The sequence below is a fragment of the Cydia amplana genome, chromosome 3, assembly GCF_948474715.1.
Source record: "Cydia amplana chromosome 3, ilCydAmpl1.1, whole genome shotgun sequence".
NCBI classification, from domain to species: domain Eukaryota; kingdom Metazoa; phylum Arthropoda; class Insecta; order Lepidoptera; family Tortricidae; genus Cydia; species Cydia amplana.
In genome coordinates this window covers 12,671,448-12,692,323 of record NC_086071.1, presented here as the reverse complement: position 1 = coordinate 12,692,323, position 20,876 = coordinate 12,671,448, and the positions used below count along the sequence as shown (strand labels likewise).

The 20,876-nt window shown below is 38.0% G+C and overlaps 1 protein-coding gene across 1 annotated transcript; it reads left to right on the top strand.

Moving 5' to 3' along the window:
• Positions 1–305: 305 nt before the first annotated feature.
• Positions 306–17,509, top strand: LOC134662815 (tetraspanin-2A). Its single transcript, XM_063519123.1, has 5 exons — positions 306–568; positions 12,662–12,859; positions 13,603–13,779; positions 16,240–16,425; positions 17,321–17,509. Exons 1-5 carry the CDS (start codon positions 464–466, stop codon positions 17,399–17,401), a joined length of 747 nt encoding a protein of 248 aa, XP_063375193.1. The 5' UTR covers positions 306–463; the 3' UTR covers positions 17,402–17,509.
• The last annotated feature ends 3,367 nt before the right edge of the window (positions 17,510–20,876 follow it).

The following is a 20,876-nucleotide window of genomic DNA, read 5'->3' as shown; positions in this document are numbered from 1 at the left end:
GGTACATCTCGCTTGCACACTTTCAAATCAAATTAAAAGTTTCTAGACAACATTATGCCACAGAATATTGTTAGTTACATCAACTTGAATGATTATTAGATTATTACCTAAACACTATTTTTATTACTTAATTATTATATCTATTTTCACAAACATTTTTTATTTATTTATTTAAGGTAGTTAATTCAAATATCTTTATTTAAATATCCGTATACGTCTCCAGTACAGCATATACAATTCACCTGACTTGTAATGAGCAAGGGTAATAATAAAGTAAGGTGTGGCAATTCGTTATAACCTTATCTTTTCGTACTTTTTATCAGAGCAAACACAGATAACCTACCTAATGTAGCACCTTATCTTGTAGATAACAAAACAGCTAGCCAGTTACAATACGATCGAGTTTGCGAATGGACAACGTTATTGTTACGAAATTTTAAAAAAAGTGAGGTGAATTAGTGCAATGGCGGTTGGAAAAGGTGAAGGCAAAGGGCCGGGAGTCGGAAAATTGGAGTCGCAGATCTACTGCATCAAGTATACACTCTTCTGCTTCAATGTCGTACTATGGGTATGTGTCATGCATCCTGTTGACCTCATGTTTCTTTTGTTTCAAGTGTTCACTTCGAATAAAGTACACAATTGCGCATTAAAATCATTCGTAGTCAATACGGCTACCATCAGTTTGGCACTGACATAAACGCCATCGAGAACGTAATTTACTTTCTATACATCTTGCTCGTACTCGCATATAAGTGCAAATGAGATGTATAGAAAGTAAATTACGTTCTCGATAGCGTATATGTCAGTTTTGACACCGTCAGTGACGCATGGTACGGGCTCTAGTAGTCACTACATATTTAGTATAAAACAAAGTCGCTTCCCTGTCTGTCTGTATGCTTAGATCTTTAAAACTACACAACGGATTTTGATGCGATTTTAATAGATAGAATGATCCAAGAGGAAGGTTTATGTATAATTTGATAACCCGTGCGAAGCCGGGGCGGGTCGCTAGTATATATGTAATATAATACAGTGTATCTGATTGAGACAAGCATTAAAAATTATTTGACACTAAGAGCTCATTTAGACGGTGCGAGAACTCGCATTCGAGTTTCATTACATTGCGTTATTTGATCGGTCGGCTGAATTGTTGTAACCTCACTGTACGGTTTCCATCAGTTTGTCACTGACATAAACGCCGTCGAGAACGTAATTTACTTTCTATACATCTCGCTCGCACTCGCATATTAGTGCAAACGGGATGTATAGAAAGTAAATTACGTTCTCGACGGTGTTTATGTCAGTGACAAACTGATGGTAACCGTACTGGTCCGCAATGTAACTAAAATCGCATGCGATTTCGCGCGCCGTCTAAATGAGCCCTAATTCTACAAATTGTGTTTACTTGAAAATTACCGTACCCTATCTATTTTATAGGTTAAGACCTCATAAATATTAAACAAAACACTAGTGGCAGTAGTACAAGGCTTGCTCGATCAGATACTATACCAGTGGACTGAACCAGCCTAAGTACCTAGTTCCATAGGTAAGTCTGTTGCTTAATAACTTTATAATTTTTCGTAGTTCTAGCACCAAAAATAACTTAACTTTTTGCGTTTTATAAGGATTATTTTTAGGTTTCTCTAGAACTATGTTTCATGATGAGTTTGATTCGTAAGATAAAGCTACCTAATACCTATATGATTCATTTTACAAGTACATATCTTATAGCTCCAAAAACAATGAAATAAAACCTGTTAAAACTTTGTACGTAGGTAACCAAAGTACGAGGATTGATATATTTTGTGAATAAATAAAATTCACAGTATAAACGCTTATAACCTTGCCAAAATGTGAAATTTCTCAGTATCTGGTTACATTCAATGAAAAAAATAATTACCCATAAATAAGCCCGTAAAGCGATACTGAAATAAGCAATTCGTGTTGATATTATATTACAATTAATTTTAAAAATATGTGACGTTATCTATGAAAAGGGACCTTATTGTCGATGGCGGTTACGCCATTATTAACGATGCTCCGATATAAATACAATGCCGCGCGACGCTGTGCGGCGTAAGCGCCATCGACAATAAGGTCCCTTTTCATAGATAACGTCACATATTTTTAAAATTAATTGTAATATAATATCAACACGAATTGCTTATTTCAGTCAAAAAAAAGTCAATTCTACCAGCAAACATTACAAAATAACTCCAAATTTCCATTTGATTTCTTTGCCTCACATGTGAATAAAATGCAACTTTGCTATCCGTTTTTGAACGATCAAGAGAGCCTTTACCAGTTAGTGTGCTGAAAATATTTTAACATGTAATGGAATATAATGTTAATATCAACACGAGCTGTTTATTTCAGTATCTCCGTGAAACTTTATCTAGCGATAAGCCCACTGTCCCCCTTCCGAGTACCGTACTGTCATAGCTGATTCATACTCCTAGGAATTTAAGAACACTGTATTGTATCCGTTGTATCTTTTTAAATCCGTATTTTTCTTTTAACGTAACGAAGAAAAATATATGGTACTTAGTATTTTACTTTCTAAAATTCATGTGTGGTAAAATGTTCCTTTTTGATCGTTCGATCCTGATGTCAATTGAAGTGATAGTGTAGGTACATAACATTTAGACTTGCTACCTACATAACAGTAGTCTTTGGTAATAGCAATTGTTATCTAAACCCTTGACTATCACTTTTGAATAAATCTTCCATCTTGGCGTAAATCCAAAACTCAATTATCGAAACCGACTCCGCTGTAACTCCGACAATTATTCTCATTTGCACTGGAACACCTTAACGAACGCTCAGGTGCGGTCTGAACGACACTCGGAGTGCTACGTTTTTGGCGTTGTATCGCCTCTCCAATTTACGAGCCATTAGGCGTGGTTGTTTACGTTGCTTAATGAGGAGTTAAATTTGTTCTGCGCTGCATCTTGGACTAGTGATAGTGATGAGTAGGGTTTGCTCCCGGTACTGAGTTTGTATGGCGAGAACCGGGAATTCCCGGGAATTCCCGGTTCTCGCCATACAAACTCAGTACCGGGAGCAAACCCTAGTGATGAGGGAGTCTTTTATCGCGTATAAATACGACGACTACATTTTAGACAATTTGACTCGAAATCACAGAATAAATAATAGTACTAAGTACAGAAGACTCACTCTCTAACAAAACGCGTCTGTTACGATCAGCACAGATATGGCCGCTAGGTTGCGACAGCGCCACGCGCGGCTTATGGCTTTCCCCAAAATTGGGGCCGAACGGATGTACTTTTAGCTACCTGTAGCAAAGCGACGAAATCGCGGAGTGAGACACGCCTGTCGAAAGTCAGACCTTGAGGTTTGAGTTCTTTTTAAAAGGACTCAGTCGTCATGATACTAAAAATATGCAAGGACTAAAAGGACACAAGTTGTTTTCGACAGTACCTACTGATACAGACTCACGGCTTTAAGGACCTAATTAAGACTCAAGTCGTTTTCAAAATGAGTCCTGTCTAAGTAGGTACTTATTCATGCACCACAATTTAAAATTTGTTAAAAAAGTGTTTATGTATACATATAGATAGGTAGGTAACTATAAAAGGAAAAATCGACATCCGTAGTGGCAAAAAAATGTACCTATAGGTACAATTATCGACCAAAATCACGCGAATCGGTTTTTAGTGCGAACTGGAGCAGTACATTTTTGTAAACTTTTAGATAATATTTTTGACTCGTAGTCTGATTCATTACTTTCGATGCTGACTGTCCCAGTGATCGGTATTTTTATAACAGCGTAAATAAGCTAAAGAGAATAGGTATTAAATCAAAAGCTAAAATATTTCATGAGATTTACTTAATAACTTTTATTAGACCATCATTTACTAATATTTACTATTTACACATAATGTCTCTATAGTCCTACATAGTTTCAATAAAAACCCCATTTCTCTCCTAAAAAAATAAGTAGGTAATAATTTTGTTGATAAACGGTTACGCTTTAAAAAAAAAAACATTTCAGAATTTTCCTGAAAAGCATGTAGGTAGGTACATTGTTACAAACTCAACCGGCATTAAAGGGCACGCTCCTATGTTTAAATTCGATTTTGATGATTACGATGAACTGTTTGTTTTGTATCATTGGATTTACTTAATAACCGCTACGTAGCCAAGTTGCGGACAAGCCCGGAGATTTACCGGCCGCCACGTGCCGCTAATGTGCGCTGTTTGCTGCTAACTTCCCTCTTGGTAACTAATAACTAAGCTTACAAGTTTTGTGATGACCGGGCTCTCATCATGTGGCTGATTAGTAGGAAAACATTTTAACTAAACAATATGGGTTCTTTCGAGTTTCGCAACATGTAACGTTTTCAAATTATAAGTGGATGTTGAAAGACCTGTTACACACTTTAATATATTAGAAATACCAAAAATATAACCACAGGGCGGACACGCCATACATCAAAAATGATTTGCGTTTATATGTGTGCGCGGCACGTCTGTACACGCGTCATTGTGTATCTGACGGACTTCTGGCATGCTCTCAGTAGAGCGACTTACGCACACATTCATGTCGCGGCCAGTCGCGGAGCGAGGTAATTCGAGTCGGGGCGGGGCGGTGCGTGGCTGTTCTGTATGATAATACTATGTTTTACTTATTCTGTGATATACTAAGGATACGGACTATTGAAGCTTACGCATGAGGTTTACTTAACCACGCTCTATCTTTAATAAACATTTTAATCAATCTCCATTTTTTTACTGATATCACTAAACCGGCATGGGCAAGGGTCTCCCTTGCGATCCCTAACAACGTGTATCCTAAAATCACTTGCAAAAATAGGATATAAAATTTTAGGGATTCCAATATAGATCCCATGGGCAAGCAGCATTTAAGTATACATCTTGAATATAAATAGCGTCAAAATAAAAGAGGTACTCAGCAATAAAAATAATATGCTGAACTCTCGAATCCCAGTTTATTCGCTGACTCTGAGCTCTCGGTGGCGTCTCATTCCATTTGCGAAATTTATTTTTCCGCAATCTTCCCCGTAAACGCTGTAACGTTAAGTCGTGGGGCAGACCCGTAAAGAAGTCAGTTTTACCCATATGATTGCAATTTATATGAAATTGCCTTCTCACGGATTTATTTTCTATTTCGGATCCGGAATCGCGGTGATTTAGCATTTCGCGTGAATCTGAAAGCCGAATTGTCTTAACGCACCTCGCTATTCGTGTTAAGGGAATTGTTTTAAGACTTAAAATGTAGGAAATCCGTTTGTCCCGAATTTACGTGGAATAGATAAAACCTACTATATAAGATATTCAAATCCCTTAAGTGCACGCTGTGGTTGAATTGCGGGAAAAACTCCCATTTTGAAACGTTGTAAAACTCTTTATTATTCCAGCTTCGCAGGTGTCTCGGAGGAGATACAGCGGAAATCGGGACTGACGGCTGTCGCCGTGCCGTGCCCGAGAAACCGGGCCACTGCGACAGAAATAATAGTTTTTGCCACTCTAAATGTTTCAATTGAATGTGGCTAAAGAGGGAAAACGAAGTGTTATATTTTCTGTAAGAAAAACACATGGGTAAATAATCCATAAAATCCTAAATAGCAAAGCTTTTTACACTGTGTAGGTAAGCTTGCGCTCTCACATTGTCGGGGTGCTTAACATCACACCTACCAACTCAGTATATTCGGTACATTGTAATCATATTATTATGATGTCATATTCGTAGCTCCCTTAGAGCGGCTCTTGCATGGCAAACGAGCACGGTGGGAGTTTTTACGATGCTATAAATTTTTAAACATCCCAAAAAAAGTAAATAAAAGCCTTCCTTTTGGCTCCGAAAAGGAGCAAACGTAGTTACACCGAGGCGCCCAGACGCGATTCTAAATGTGTTTTTATGATAGAGATATGTATGTATATAGGTAATAATACGACGTATACGCTCTCATTCTTATCAAATGCATTAATTTTGTCTCGTGTAGGTACGCTTCGAGAACATGTCTAGCGTCGACAAGAGCGCTGTCTGGATATCATATGGTATTCATATTTTTTTTCATGCACTTAAGCGTTGCATTCACCATTTTGTACAGAAACAAAGAGTAATTAAATTATCGATATTAAACTTTCGTGAGACATATTTTAAACTGTTCATACGACAACGGTTTCACTCACTTCAAGTGAGTTTTAGTCGCTATTGGCGACATGTTTCGGGCCCTTCGGGGGTCCATCCTCAGGCTCGATACAGCCGCCCTACCAAACCTTCACGTGACAACTCCGGATGCGGAGTGCACCGCGCCCCCCACCCCCGCCCTGTCAGCGCGCGCGCAACGAGCGACGAGCCGGGCGGCGCGATCAGTGCACGAGTTGCAGTCGCCGCGAGCACTCGAGCCTGAGGATGGACCCCCGAAGGGCCCGAAACATGTCGCCAATAGCGACTAAAAATTCAAGTGAGTGAAACCGTTGTCGTATAAACAGTAATCAAATTGTTGCAGACACATAAAAAGTATAGGTAAAGCTGCATTAAGGAGGCTGTTTTGCGGGATAAATTATTTTCAAATAAATACCTAATACCTACTTGTACCAAACTGTAATAACAACATAAAGACTTAATATAATCACTACATAGTAATCATAGTATAAAACAAAGTCGCTTCCCGCCGTCTGTCTGTCCCTATGTATGCTTAGATCTGTAAAACTACGCAACGGATTTTGATGCGGTTTTTTTTTAATAGATAGAGTGATTGAAGAGGAAGGTTTATGTATAATTTGTTAACCCGTGCGAAGCCGGGGCGGGTCGCCAGTTATATTATAATATTTTAGCTCTTCTTAATACAAAGTGGTATTGGTTCTTTGCCCCTCATTTTTCACAGCGTACTCGTATATCAGGGTGTGTAGTCGAGCATTAATGACGAACACGGCACGGTAGCCCGAGCATTATATGATTTTTAGGGTTCCTTACCCAAAGAGTAAAAACGGGACCCTATTACTAAGACTCCGCTGTCCGTCCGTCCGTCCGTCTGTCACCAGGCTGTATCTCACGAACCGTGATAGCTAGACAGTTGAAATTTTCACAGATGATGTATTTCTGTTGCCGCTATAACAACAAATACTAAAAACAGAATAAAATAAAGATTTAAGTGGGGTTCCCATACAACAAACGTGATTTTTGACCGAAGTTAAGCAACGTCGGGCGGGGTCAGTACTTGGATGGGTGACCGTTTTTTTGCTTGTTTTGCTCTATTTTTTGTTGATGGTGCGGAACCCTCCGTGCGCGAGTCCGACTCGCACTTGGCCGGTTTTTCCACAAACTGTGCAAACGTACAAGTCAACTTTCCGCATCATTTGGCGAGCACTAATGGATTGCGAACGGCGTTGTTGCCTCGGCTTTTGTAGACAAACAGCCGTATTCGAACAATAAGATACGTCAAATATTAGATATTGAAACGATATGGAACGGATACTATGTCAGTCTCAAACAAGTGTCAAAAGTGACGTTTTTGTTTAAAGAAACGTCATTGCTGACATCGCTTCAATATCTAATATTTGACGTATCTTATTGTTCGAATGTGGCTGAAAGTATAATAAAACGTAGATATGATCAAGGTTCTGTTAACCTTGAATTCAATTTATCAATGAGCATAATAAAGGGGTTCAAAGGGGCAACGCCGCCAGCATTCTAGGTTCCATTCCAGAAGCGGGTAGCTTTGGAGAGACATTTTATAGATAGTTTTTAAAGATTAAAAAAAAAATAGAGCATAATTGCTACTATAAATATAGTATATTAAATTAGTAGCAGCAATATCTCCCATCTTTTCACGGTTATTTTGTTTGCATCGCCTAACTTTCGGCAGGCTCAGTTGAAATCGTTAGAATACAGATTTATGATTAAATTACTAACTTGGAAAGACGTCTCATCAGAGTTTCTGGAGCACAAATAATAAGCGAAATACAAAATAATATACAGACTTGAGTCGAGAAAAACAAAATACGAACATTGATGAAAATGAAGTGTGAATAAATAACTCGTACCTACCTTCTTAATTAATTGAAAATTCCTGGGCGACATTCCATTTCAATATTTAAATGTAAACACATTAACTACAAAGTTAAGCTAAGATATAAACTTTATTAGGGTAACAAACAAATAAGATATTAAAAAATAAGTAGGTAAGCAATAAGTTACTTACTTTTCGTCTCTCCTGGTTAAGAAGTTCACTTTTCGTATAATATGTAGGCAGCCAGTGGGAAAATGATTTTCCTACCTTAGGGAAGAAGGTAGGTATTAAGATTTTAAGTAGGGTAACTCTTTTTATCGAAACTGAATATAAGTATACTTCTACTCTAAGGATATTCTTTATTAAATAGGTATATCTTTTTTTACTACGCCATCTAACATTTATAGTGTTCGTCCCAAAAAAAACCTACTTATATATTTAACGACGAACAATCACAATAAAGTTCTTTGTATGGAATTCATATTATTTCCACGTGGCTACATACACCGAAATATATTAAAAATTAAAAAGTAAAATACAGCGCGGTTTATTTTAACGATAAAATATAATGACTACTTAAATATTAATTTCCTCGTATCCAAAATGAGTGTATAATTTTACACTATCTTCACTGTCATTTATAAACCTTTGTTGGTTAAGGCAGTTGTCCCACCGCAAGCGATGAGCTATAAGCGAGTAGAACGATAAACTAGAAATGAGTGGGCGAGCGGCGAGAAACGAGCGTTAGCTTCAATAGTTTTGTCGCTCGGCGATAGGCGAGTGTTCGAGTGCGACGGGCTATTACTCGCTTCACTCGCTCGGACAGTGCAGCCGAACACGCAGACGTCGCAGATTGGTCTTTCAGCTTGAGTTCAACTACCAAGCGAGCATCGCCGAGCGAGTACCGCTGAGCTAGTTTTATCTCATCTCATCGCTCTTATCTCGGCGATAAACTAGTAGAGCGAGTGTTCTCGCCGGCAGTGTGAACAGCCAGCGATGAACTATAAATATATGTATCTCTTTTACTAACACAGGATCCCTATCTTTTGTTCGTTTCTTGGGCGAGAAAATCGCCGATAGCTAATCGGTTACTCGCTCTTGGTGGGACAACTGCCTAACATTCTACTGAATATTGAGCTTTGCCATAGGCATAGACTAGGAATCCTCTAGACGGAGTTTAGAGCAATTATTTCATGAAACCGATGCTGCCAAAAATACTGGGGTGCGGGGGACGAGGTGAGCGAGTCCCGTGCCGTGATTGGTCCGTTCAAAGACACGGACGTCACACAAAGACACTTTGACTCGAAAATGGAGTAAAACTATCGTGTATTTGTGGCAGAGGGGGTAGCGCTACTATGCTCAGTCTGGAGGATGTCTTGTCTGTGGCGATAGGTAACGAGAAAAAAACAATAGAATTACGATTTTCTTATTTACGAGATGGGTCACAAATTACATGTAAAAGTTGAGTTTATCCATGCCACAGCCAGTAACTCTTGCGCGAGATACATCAAGACAAATTTTGTTTATGACTTTGTTGTTACCAATTTACCTATTTGCTCAAGTTGAGTGCGTCCCTGGAGTCGTGGAAAACAAAGGTCTATTACGAAGAGGGAACTGAGGGCCTACCGCGAATCACGTTCGACGTGTTGCCTCCCTGTCATATTTACGTACGAATTACCAAGTGCGTGAGAGAGGCAACACGTCGAACTTGGTTTGCGGTAGGCCCTCTGACACGGAGGTTAAATATTGTGAAACTTGCCAATGTTGGATGTCTTGTCGTTTGTCAGTTTATACACGGGAATTTTTGACAATGCTAAAGTAGCAAAAGAACAAACTTTTGCCAGATAAATGAATATAACTATGTAATGTAGTTAAACAATAAACATAAACATTTTTACTTATTTTAGGGTTACAAATTGAAAATAGCATATATTGGCAAACGGGTGAAGTATTGCCTTTGTAAATTTTATTTTACGCACAGTCTAACCTTTTGGACGCCAATGACCGATATATTCGCAACGTAGGTTCAACTCCAAAGACCGATTAATCGGTCACATATCACAGAGCAACATAGGCCTACGTGCATATGCATAAAGTTCAATTTCAGTTTCGACACTTCGGTGACGTGGCGTCAGCCTGACAGTTTTATGTTTGACACGGCGTCGAAAAGGTTAAAGTTTATTCTTAGACGCAATGTATTGCGAAGTTTGTTTTGTTTGAGCGTGACAAGCAACGTCAATTACACTGATGACAGCGTACATTGAAGGCAATACATACCTACTTATGTAATTTGTATGAAAAATAAGTCTAAAGTCTTGATTATTTTTAAAAGTCGCTGAACAAATGTTGGTTAGTTTGAAGAGCCTACAGTTAAATATTTTGCTCGTGTTACAGGACACACCCGCTATATACTAGGTACCTAATAGGAATGTATATCACTATCACTACATAGTATAAAACAAAGTCGTTTCCCGCTGTCTGTCTGTCTGTATGCTTAGATCTTCAAAACTACGCAAAGGATTTTGATACAGTTTTTAGGGTTCCGTAGCCAAATACATAGTATAGTATAAAACAAAGTCGCTTCCCGCTGTCTGTCTGTCTGTCTATATGTATGCTTAGATCTTTAAAACTAAGCAACGGATTTTGATGCGGTTTTTTTTAATAGATAGAGTGATTCAAGAGGAAGGTTTATGTATAATTTGTTAACCCGTGCGAAGCCGGGCGGGTCGCTAGTTAAAGTCTTCTTCTTCTTCAACCTAGCGTTTTCCCGGCCTAGCGCCAGGGTTCGCTTTCCTGCTCAGTCTTCTCCACAGTTAAAGTAAAAATTCAATATTTGCACCACATAATTATTAAAACAAAATCAGAAACAATGGAATGTTTTTCACTTCAACAAGTAAAACCAATTTGTGTCAGACCAATTTGTTTTTCCAGGATGGTTTTCCTGTATCCGTAGGTGTACACGCAACAAAATAATCCAAATTCAGCTCATTCCACTTTAATCTCCGACTATGTATCGGGGAGGCAAAAACAAGGCTATTATAAGGGTTCCAAGGATGGCTGGATCAGTTACCGCCGAATAAAAGTCGACGCACTCACGGCATTAATGAGATTATAAAACTTTTAGCCCCCGACATCACTATTGTTCGTGTTTTATCTTGGCTTTAGTTTTATTGCTTTTAGGGTCTGACGTAAACTGTGCGTTTTACTACACTAGAGCTAACCCCGGCAAATTGAAAAACTGAATTACTATTGTTATATACTGGTATTCGGTTAAACCGTTAATCCAGTGTCAAATTGTACTGTGAAGTGGGATGGTGCAAGTGGCCCTTAGTTTGCTATAACTATCCTCAATGTTGATCCGGGTGTCTGGTAGCTGTTCATCTGTGGAGGTCAAAGTGAAAGACCAGCAAATTTAATACGTGGTAAGCGCCGAATATAACTTATTTAGACACTGGGGCGTCTCGGATTGCGGTTCCTTTATATCGTTAGAATAAAAAACATTCATACATTGGGCGAACAATATGGATAGGTACCGTTAGATGTCACCCGGCCCTTGTTTCCCTCAACAGAACGCTTGAAAATGTTTATAGATACTCGAATTAAATTTATAATTATACCTACCCTTAATACTACACTACGCCCAGAACTCTATTATACCTACTTGCATCTACATATCCATGATGTGCCCTGTATTCTTTGCCCTCCACCGATAAAAAGCTGTCAGATGCGTGGATCTAGTAATTAGGATAGTATAACAAACTGTACAGTTTCATTGCTCTCATTATTGATGTAAAATATGTTAGAGCCAGTTACAATTTTTGCTTACAAGATCTTTTATTTTATGTTTAGGTACTTTTCTAACCCATGATTGTACATTTATAATATTTAAGTAACTATTTAAGCGTATTATGATTGTTTTAATTTTTGGATATTTTTCAATGAAATAAATTGTATCTTATGTTATCTAATTTTATCTTATCTTATCTAATTTTATCTTATCTTATTGGTTTACCATTTTCCAGGGTAGCTCCCCGTCTATACTGGCTATACGTGCATTGCGTTGCTGTGCTCGCCAAAATTGATTTTCACTCGAGCAATGTTTTGTTATTGGTATTTGACGCTACGTTTTATTACTGCAGTGTATGGGCTCTACAATATCCTATAGTGTTTTTTTGTAGGGATTTTTTATTTCATTCATTTAATATACTTCTTAGTTACATAGATACTTTAGGCTAAAATATAAAAACTATACAATTCGAAGGGAAAATGGAGCTACTACCCCACTCTTCCCTACACAATGTCAAAAACCTTCCATGCTGTTATTAGTGTACCTATATAAACTCACAATGAAAACTGGTAACATTGTATTAAAATTACACAGTCACCAAAGATGAAAACCATATCATACCTATTTTTACATCAGTATTGGCCTGCACGGCTACCTACCACGAGTTGGAATTTGATATTTACGCTAGCGACTGCATAAATTCAATCGCACCCAATACATCAGTGCGAACGAGATGGGCTGTTATCAAGTTTACGCAGTCACTTTTGTAAACGTCAAGTGTCAACTCATGGTTTAAATCCGTACTGTTTTAGTTGATTATGAGTACTGTGTTATCTATGATTAGTTTTCAAGTAGAATTTTTTCTTTTTTCCAGCTGTTCGGCATTTCAATATTCGCGCTATGCCTATGGATCTGTATAGAACCTGGCTTCAATGAATGGATGCGAATTTTGGAGCTTCAGAAATACTTCATTGGGATCTATATAATCTTGATTGGGTCGCTCGCCATCATGGTGGTCGCCTTCCTGGGATGCGGAGCGGCGCTTATGGAAAATATCATGTTACTTTATGCGGTAAGTATTAAGTTCTGGAAATAGGGAATTACTGAGAAGGACCGAGCGAAGCCGAGGAAAGGCCGGTAATTCCTATCCCGGTCGAGGATTGTATAGTGCTTTTATAGTAATATTACTATATTGGTATACAGGATGCTTCCTGTAACAGGAGCAATAAATTAAACTGTAGGCTGTACTCCTCAAACTGACCAACATTTGTTCAGCAACTTTTGAAAATAACTCATGTTTTGATTTTTATTACACTTTAAAGTTTATTCTAAGATGCAATGTATTGCAAATTTTGTTATGTTTAAAGCGTGACAAGCAACGTCAAACAGGCAATATTTATTTTGTATGAAAAAGAGGCAGTCTAAAGGATTCATAATTTTAAAAAGTTGCTGAACAAATGTTGGTCAGTTGAGGAGTACAGCCTTTAGTTTAATTTATTGCTCCTGTTACAGGAAGCACCCTGTATATTTGTTTTGTGTTGTATATGTGTACAACACAAAAACTAATATAAACCTACTAATTCAATGTGCAGCGCGGGGCCTGAGGCTCGCTCATGGTCACATTACCAGCCTATTCATTTATAATTTGAAATTCTATTTACTTATTTCATTTTGAATAACCATTAAGAATCTAAGTATAACGACTTAAAGTTCGCTGTCGGTTTTTTTGTTACTGACGTTTCTAGCGTAGCCGAGGATTTTTTAGAATTTTGTTTATTACGAGTATGATATAAAAGACTCTTTTTGTTTATTCAGTACATAGCATCACAAATCGGCGCATTCGTGTTCGGGCTGATCGGCTCGTGCGTGGTCCTGGACTTCTCCACGTACGACTCCAGCATCCAGCCCCTGATCAATGACGTCATCGTGCGGCTCATGAACAACCCGCAGCACGAGGGCAGCAGGGAGATCCTGAGGATGGTACAAGAAGGGGTAAGAAACACGTCATCAGCCTATATACTTACAAGTTGTTTAAGTCTTATGAGACCCGCCCCGACATCGTGAACTCATTCAGTTGTTTAGCGTATAGTTCCATTCCAAATAGTCCGGCTCCACTATTGGCAGAGCATGGTGAGACTACGAAAACTACTATGTAAGATCAATCATTTTACCTATGTTTTCACAAATAAAGAATCTCTCTCTCCAGCTGAAGATCCCCTATAATAAAGTCCCATCCGGAAGAAAGCATGAAGTTCCATAATTTCTTTCGGTTGGCATGCATGTAGCTCATGTTCAGGTAAAAATAAAATTAGAAGGGGAAGAAAGTTGGATGCTTCTTCCTCTTCTTCCCACTCATACTGAACAACTCTCACTATGGGGCCAACCCCGAAACTGAAAAAAATAATCAGCTGTTCTATAAAAAATATGATGTACAAAAATGGTATGAAAAAGCTTCTTTTTTCGCGTTTTCCGCATTGGCCTCATCTAAAAATCGGACCTAAAATGACCTATGTAATCACCCTCAGTGTAAAGATATAAAAAATCAGCCTGAATATTGTAATTTTTTTCGTGTAATTGGGCGAATAAATATTATTATTGTTTCCCTCCGGTGTAAGTGTTTCCAATCACAGGAGGTAGCATACAGATATGTACTTGCAAAGCACGATGGTATTCAGATTATACTACATATTTCGTTATAGAAATTAATATTATTATTTTTGTTAATTTTCTACCCGTTCAATATTTTTAATGCAATTTTGTAACTACCAATAAAATTAACGGAGAACGTAATTCACCACAGCTACCATATACCTATGGCTATTGTGATAGTTCCTGGTTTTAGTTCGTAACTCTCACAATAGCCACAATATTTTCCCTTGAATCAATAACAAGCACCAGTGCGTTTGTTAGCAAATAAAATAACATTTATCTATCAATCGGGAGACCCAACAACGCCGTGATTTTTCCAGTTCCACTAACATTGCCAGTTCCTCTGTAAAAAGCATCACAAAACCGGAACACCTAACGAAGCAAACAGCAAAACGCGTTTTCCAAATGACAGGCAGGGCGGGAAGCGCATAGAGGTGCATGACGTTAGGCATAACCGAATGGTCTCGGGGTAAATTTTACAGTGCATTACTTATCTAATTGTATCATAAGAAGTACATTAACCTCTGGTCTGGTCATAATCTTAAAGGTGGCAGTGATGGTTAATTCGTCTCATTAGTGGCAAAGACGTATCTTTTGTTTCTACTTCTCAGGCTGACCTGCCACAGAGCAATATCTTATAATAAATTCAGTCTGTTTGAGTCCAGTGGTCATCGAAGATCAGTAGGTTGCGTTGCGAACGTGTTAATAAGAGGGGATTTGAAGCCAGGGAATTAGAAGTATCCGTTGCGTGGGTTTTTTACCTTTTATCTCAATTAAGTATTTTGAAAATATATTTCTGTTTAAAATTTTACTCTAAGTACATATTTATTTATCTAAACTTTATTGCACAAAACATATACAACGGAGTTAACGCCAAAAGGCATTTTCTACCAGTCAATCATTGGGCCAACGATTACCTACAATTGGTGCAGAGAGAGAAATATACTGAGTGAATTAAAAAAAAGGCAAACTATACTCCACTACACATCTGACCGCGCTACTTTATATTAAAATTATACTGCTATGGTAAGGTAAACGTACTAGTGCTCGACATGCTAGTGCCCAATAGATGACACCCTGCTGTCACCTCTATTGACAATGACTTAAGTTTCAAAATTACATGCGTCAAGCACCAGTACGTTTACCATATGCCACAGACTAGGAATCCTCTAGACGGAGTTTAGAGTAATTATTTCATGAAACCGATGCTGCCAAAAATACTGGGGTGCGGGGGGACGAGGTGAGCGAGTCCCGTGCCGTGATTGGTCCGTTCAAAGACACGGACGTCACACAAAGACACTTTGACTCAAAAAAACCGGCCAAGTGCGAGTCGGACTCGCGCACGGAGGGTTCCGCACCATCAACAAAAAATAGAGCAAAACAAGCAAAAAAACGGTCACCCATCCAAGTACTGACCCCGCCCGACGTTTTGCTTAACTTCGGTCAAAAATCACGTTTGTTGTATGGGAGCCCCACTTAAATCTTTATTTTATTCTGTTTTTAGTATTTGTTGTTATAGCGGCAACAGAAATACATCATCTGTGAAAATTTCAACTGTCTAGCTATCACGGTTCGTGAGATACAGCCTGGTGACAGACGGACGGACGGACGGACGGACGGACAGCGGAGTCTTAGTAATAGGGTCCCGTTTTTCCCCTTTGGGTACGGAACCCTAAAAATGGAGTAAAACTACCGTATATTTGTGGCAGAGGGGGTAGCGATGGGGTAGCGTTTCTATGCTCAGTCTGGAGGATGTCTTGTCTGTGCCTTATGCAGAGTGAAGTTAAAATACTAATGTTGCAGATCGGCTGCTGTGGCTCTGATGGGCCCATCGACTACATAAATATGCGTAAGCCTCTGCCAGCAGAGTGCCGCGACTCGGTCACCGGCAACGCCTATTTCCACGGATGCGTGGACGAGCTCACCTGGTACCTAGAGGGCAAGACTGGCTGGCTGGCCGGCATCGTGCTAGCCTCGTGCATGGTTGCGGTAAGCTTTCGACTTTTTTTTAAAAGGGTCATAGTTATAAAGGGTGCTTCCTGTAACAGGAGCAATAAATTAAACTGTAGGCTGCACTCCTCAAACTGACCAACATTTGTTCAACAACTTTTGAAAATAACTCATGTTTTAATTTTTATTACACTTTAAAGTTTATTCTAAGACGCAATGTATTGCAAATTTTGTTATGTTTAAAGCGTGACAAGCAACGTCAAACACACTGATGTCAGCGTACATTGAAGGCAATATTTATTTTGTATGAAAAAGAGGAAGTCTAAAGGATTCTTAAATTATAAAAGTTGCTGAACATCTTAGTTTAATTTATTTCTCCTGTTACAGGCAGCACCCTGTATATGCATGGGTACAGTCAGCATCAAACGTAACTGATTAGAGTTTGCTATTATCAATTAGTTTAAGAGGTGGGTAGGTGTAGGAGGTAGAGGAGGGTAAGTTTTCAGATTGACTGTCAAATTACCCTTTTACCACAGACACAGTTCACGCACGCTACCTAAATAAGTCTTATTTTCATATATGCGCGTAAAGATTATTTTACTATTATTTTTTAAATAAAATGTTATCCACAGATGAGACTTCTTTTGTTTTAAAATCTGATTAAACCAAAACCTTATTTGCAGTTTTTTAAACTTAGCATTTGGCATTAAATCACCTTTTTTCCACACAATACATTGTTATACCAAGAAATACACATGTTTTAATAATTTCTACTACTACTTTTTCCAGAATTATATTTTGGGTACCGCTCAAAGGCAAATGCAATGAGCAAATAAAACATATTATTTACAGCGCAAAATAGTTCTGTTGACCTTAAAGAAAAGAATAAATAAATAGATATAAAATAATAAATTATTATATTCTCTTTTTACAGGTAGTGAACGCTGTTATGTCTTTGGTCCTGATTCAAGCAGTGAAAAAGGAAGAAGAAGAAGTATCAGCATATAAGAATTAGTGTGTAATTCCAACATGTAATATCATACGCACATATATCTTTTAAGTAAGTTGCCATACGTAGACGACGTAAAATTACATGACAACGAAAGAAACAAGCAGAGTAGACGGCAATATCAATAAGTTTTTACTCTTATATTATATAGCTTTATTATATTTTATGTTTCACGAGTATAGAGAGCTTAAGAGGGGGCAAATTGTAGTTTTATATTGAATTTTTAAACGTTTTTATTAAGGGCAAATGCTAAGAAAAAACTTACTCGGAAATAATACCATATATGCGAGAGCAAACTTTAAGAAAAAACATTTTAAATTGTTCAAGTTAGCTCGTAAGAAAAAAATCACGAAAACTTGTAAAATTTTAATTAATTTCAATTGTATACCATAGCAGTAATAGTATAATTTTAGTACAAAATAGTTAATGATATAGCCAAGGAAATTAATTAGTAAAATTGAAAACGGAAGTACGTGGTAAGTATTTAGTAGAGATATTGAGGAAAAACGTCAAAACCCGCGCGAGCGTTAAATCTTCCGTCGCAAGTTTCACGTGGCGCGCCAAAACTTTTGTCTCTTTCTAATTTCCTGGCTTTACGCCCCCTCTTAACGATAAGAATGTACATCAAGCAGAAGGCCCTTTCTAATATAGGAGCGAAGTATGTAATTTTAACGAGTACCTACCTACTTATGCGCCAATATCGTACTATCAATAAAATTTACCACCGTTTTATGCCCTCCAGTACCATCGGTCCACTTTCCCAATCTGTCTACTTTACCAAAGGGTCAATTTTCGCGATCTGTGTACTTTACCAAACGGTCCACTTTCGCGATGTGTCCACTTTACCATCGGTCCACTTTCCCGGTCTGTCTACTTTGCCAAACGGTCCACTTTCCCGATCTGTCTACTTGAGCACGTTGTCTACTTTAGGCATTGGTTCACTCGTTTCGTAGCATAGTACCAACTTCGCGAACTTTCATTTGGCGATTCGCGAAATGTATTTTTTTTACACACAAGCCACCAGTTTCACAGAATACCAAAAACGCTTAGTGCCAGCATAATGCCAAGTCAATATGTGTCAACCACAGAGGACCGACAAATCGGTATTGTAACAGGTGCGAGTGAGACACCGTCATTGTTCTGACAGTATTTAATCAAATATAACTGATTGCGTTGCAGCAAATTACCGTTTTGTGACTACAACGAACAAAATGTCTGGGATCATTCCAGTAAACAATATCCCATGAAAAACATTTCATGTAAAATGTTGCCAAGACGAAACCACAAGGCCCGGACTGTCAAAAAGTTATCAGATATCTTGTAGAGCCAAGCTTAACTCTGCAAGCCCTAACATGACAAACTCTACACCTTAGTCAACATATGTGGCTTGGCCGTTTCGCTACCGTCACATGGGCGGAAGGTGATATCTATTCATTATTTTTTATTATACAATAGTTTTTGTAGTAAAAAAAACGGCCAAGCCACGTATTTTGACTAAGGTGTAGAGTTTGTGATGTTAGAGCTTGTAGAGTTAGAAGCTTGGCTCTACAAGATATCTGATAACTTTTTGACAGTCCGAGCCTTGTGGTTTCGTCTTGGCAACATTTTACATGGGATCGGAAAAGCGGACCATTTGGTCAAGTAGACCAATGAAGAAAGTGGACCGATCGGTAATTAGACGGATCGGGAAAGTGGACCGATAGGTAATTAGACGGATTGAGAAAAGCAATTAGGCAGATCGAGAAAGTAGACCGTTTGGTAAAGTAGACAGATTGGGAAAATGGACTGATGGTACTGGAGGGGTTTTATGTTCTAGTTTTTAAGACTATAAGATTGTTTTTCATAATATTATAATTGGTATAGAAAATAGTTTCGTTCGTTTTATTAATTTTCTACATAATTCAATTACAGATTAAATTTGCGGATCGCAGAATGTGTTGAATTTCAAGTGGTTCTTCAATTTGAAATAATTAAGTGCGATACCCAGAGTACCTATATATATGTATTTCTGTGGCCCTATTGAAAAAGGGTAGGTAGGTACAAGTCTCAGGCGGGCGTAAATTCCTGCTAACACTTATGCCCTTTTACACCTAAGCTTCGCGAGACTTGTAGGTACCCTTTTTCACTAGGGCTACATATTTAGTTAGCAAACTGTTCACGTGCTTTGGAACTAAGATTAAAATGTACACGATACGATCGATGTAAGAGTAGGTGACTCAAGTACGGGGTGTTTTTTTAACCGTGATCCATATTTTGCGAGGTGAATATATAGATCATACTTATTGGACAACTTTTACTTTGGGACTTCTAATCACTTTTATCAGCCAACATTTCTTCTTTACGATTTCGGGGTCGGTCTCATAGTAAAAGTTGCTCAGTATAACCTATATATTCACCTCTGGAAATATAGCTAAGGGTTAACAGAACAGCTGTATATCATTATTTTACCCATTAACTCTCTCGGCACAACACGATCTTTTATAAAAACAAATCCTAAATCACTCTGTCGCGTACAAATCTAATTGATGTGATTTCAAAAGTTTCTCATAGTTCGTTATTCCCACATAAATATAATAATACTGGGGATTAATGTTCCATTCTAAATGCTATTAACATGAAACTTTATTTTAATGAGTAACACAAACGGAGTTAAAAGCTTTTTGCCTTGTTTAAACAATACATTTTGGCAAGTCAGCTAAGAATGAAGTTTCAATAAACAACGATGCTCGTACTAAAAGCTACGTTAAAATAGATGTATTATTTATCTGCAGTTCTCTCCAGCTCATTTACCTGACACAAAATTATTTTTTGTCCTTAAAAGTATGTTTCTAGGACTTATAGTTTTTGAATTATTGTATGGCCAGATATGTTTTTAGGGTTCCGTAGCCAAATGGCAAAAAACGGAACCCTTATAGATTCGTCATGTCTGTCGGTCTGTCTGTCTGTCCGTCTGTCCGTGTATGTCACAGTCACTTTTCTCCGAAACTATAAGAACTATACTGTTGAAACTTGGTAAGTAGATGTATTCTGTGAACCGCATTAAGATTTTCACACAAAAATAGAAAAAAAACAATAAATTTTTGGGGTTCCCTATACTTAGAACTGAAACTCAAAATTTTTTTATTCATCAAACCTATACGTGTGGGGTATCTATGGATAGGTCTTCAAAAATGATATTGAGGTTTCTAATATCATTTTTTTCTAAACTGAATAGTTTGCGCGAGAGACACTTCCAAAGTGGTAAAATGTGTCCCCCCCCCTGTAACTTCTAAAATAACAGAATGATAAAACTAAAAAAAATATATGATGTACATTACCGTGTAAACTTCCACCGAAAATTGGTTTGAACGAGATCTAGTAAGTAGTTTTTTTTAATACGTCATAAATCGCCTAAATACGGAACCCTTCATGGGCGAGTCCGACTCGCACTTGGCCGCTTTTTTCTACCGTAGTACGACGCTGTACGGGCAGTATCGGCGAC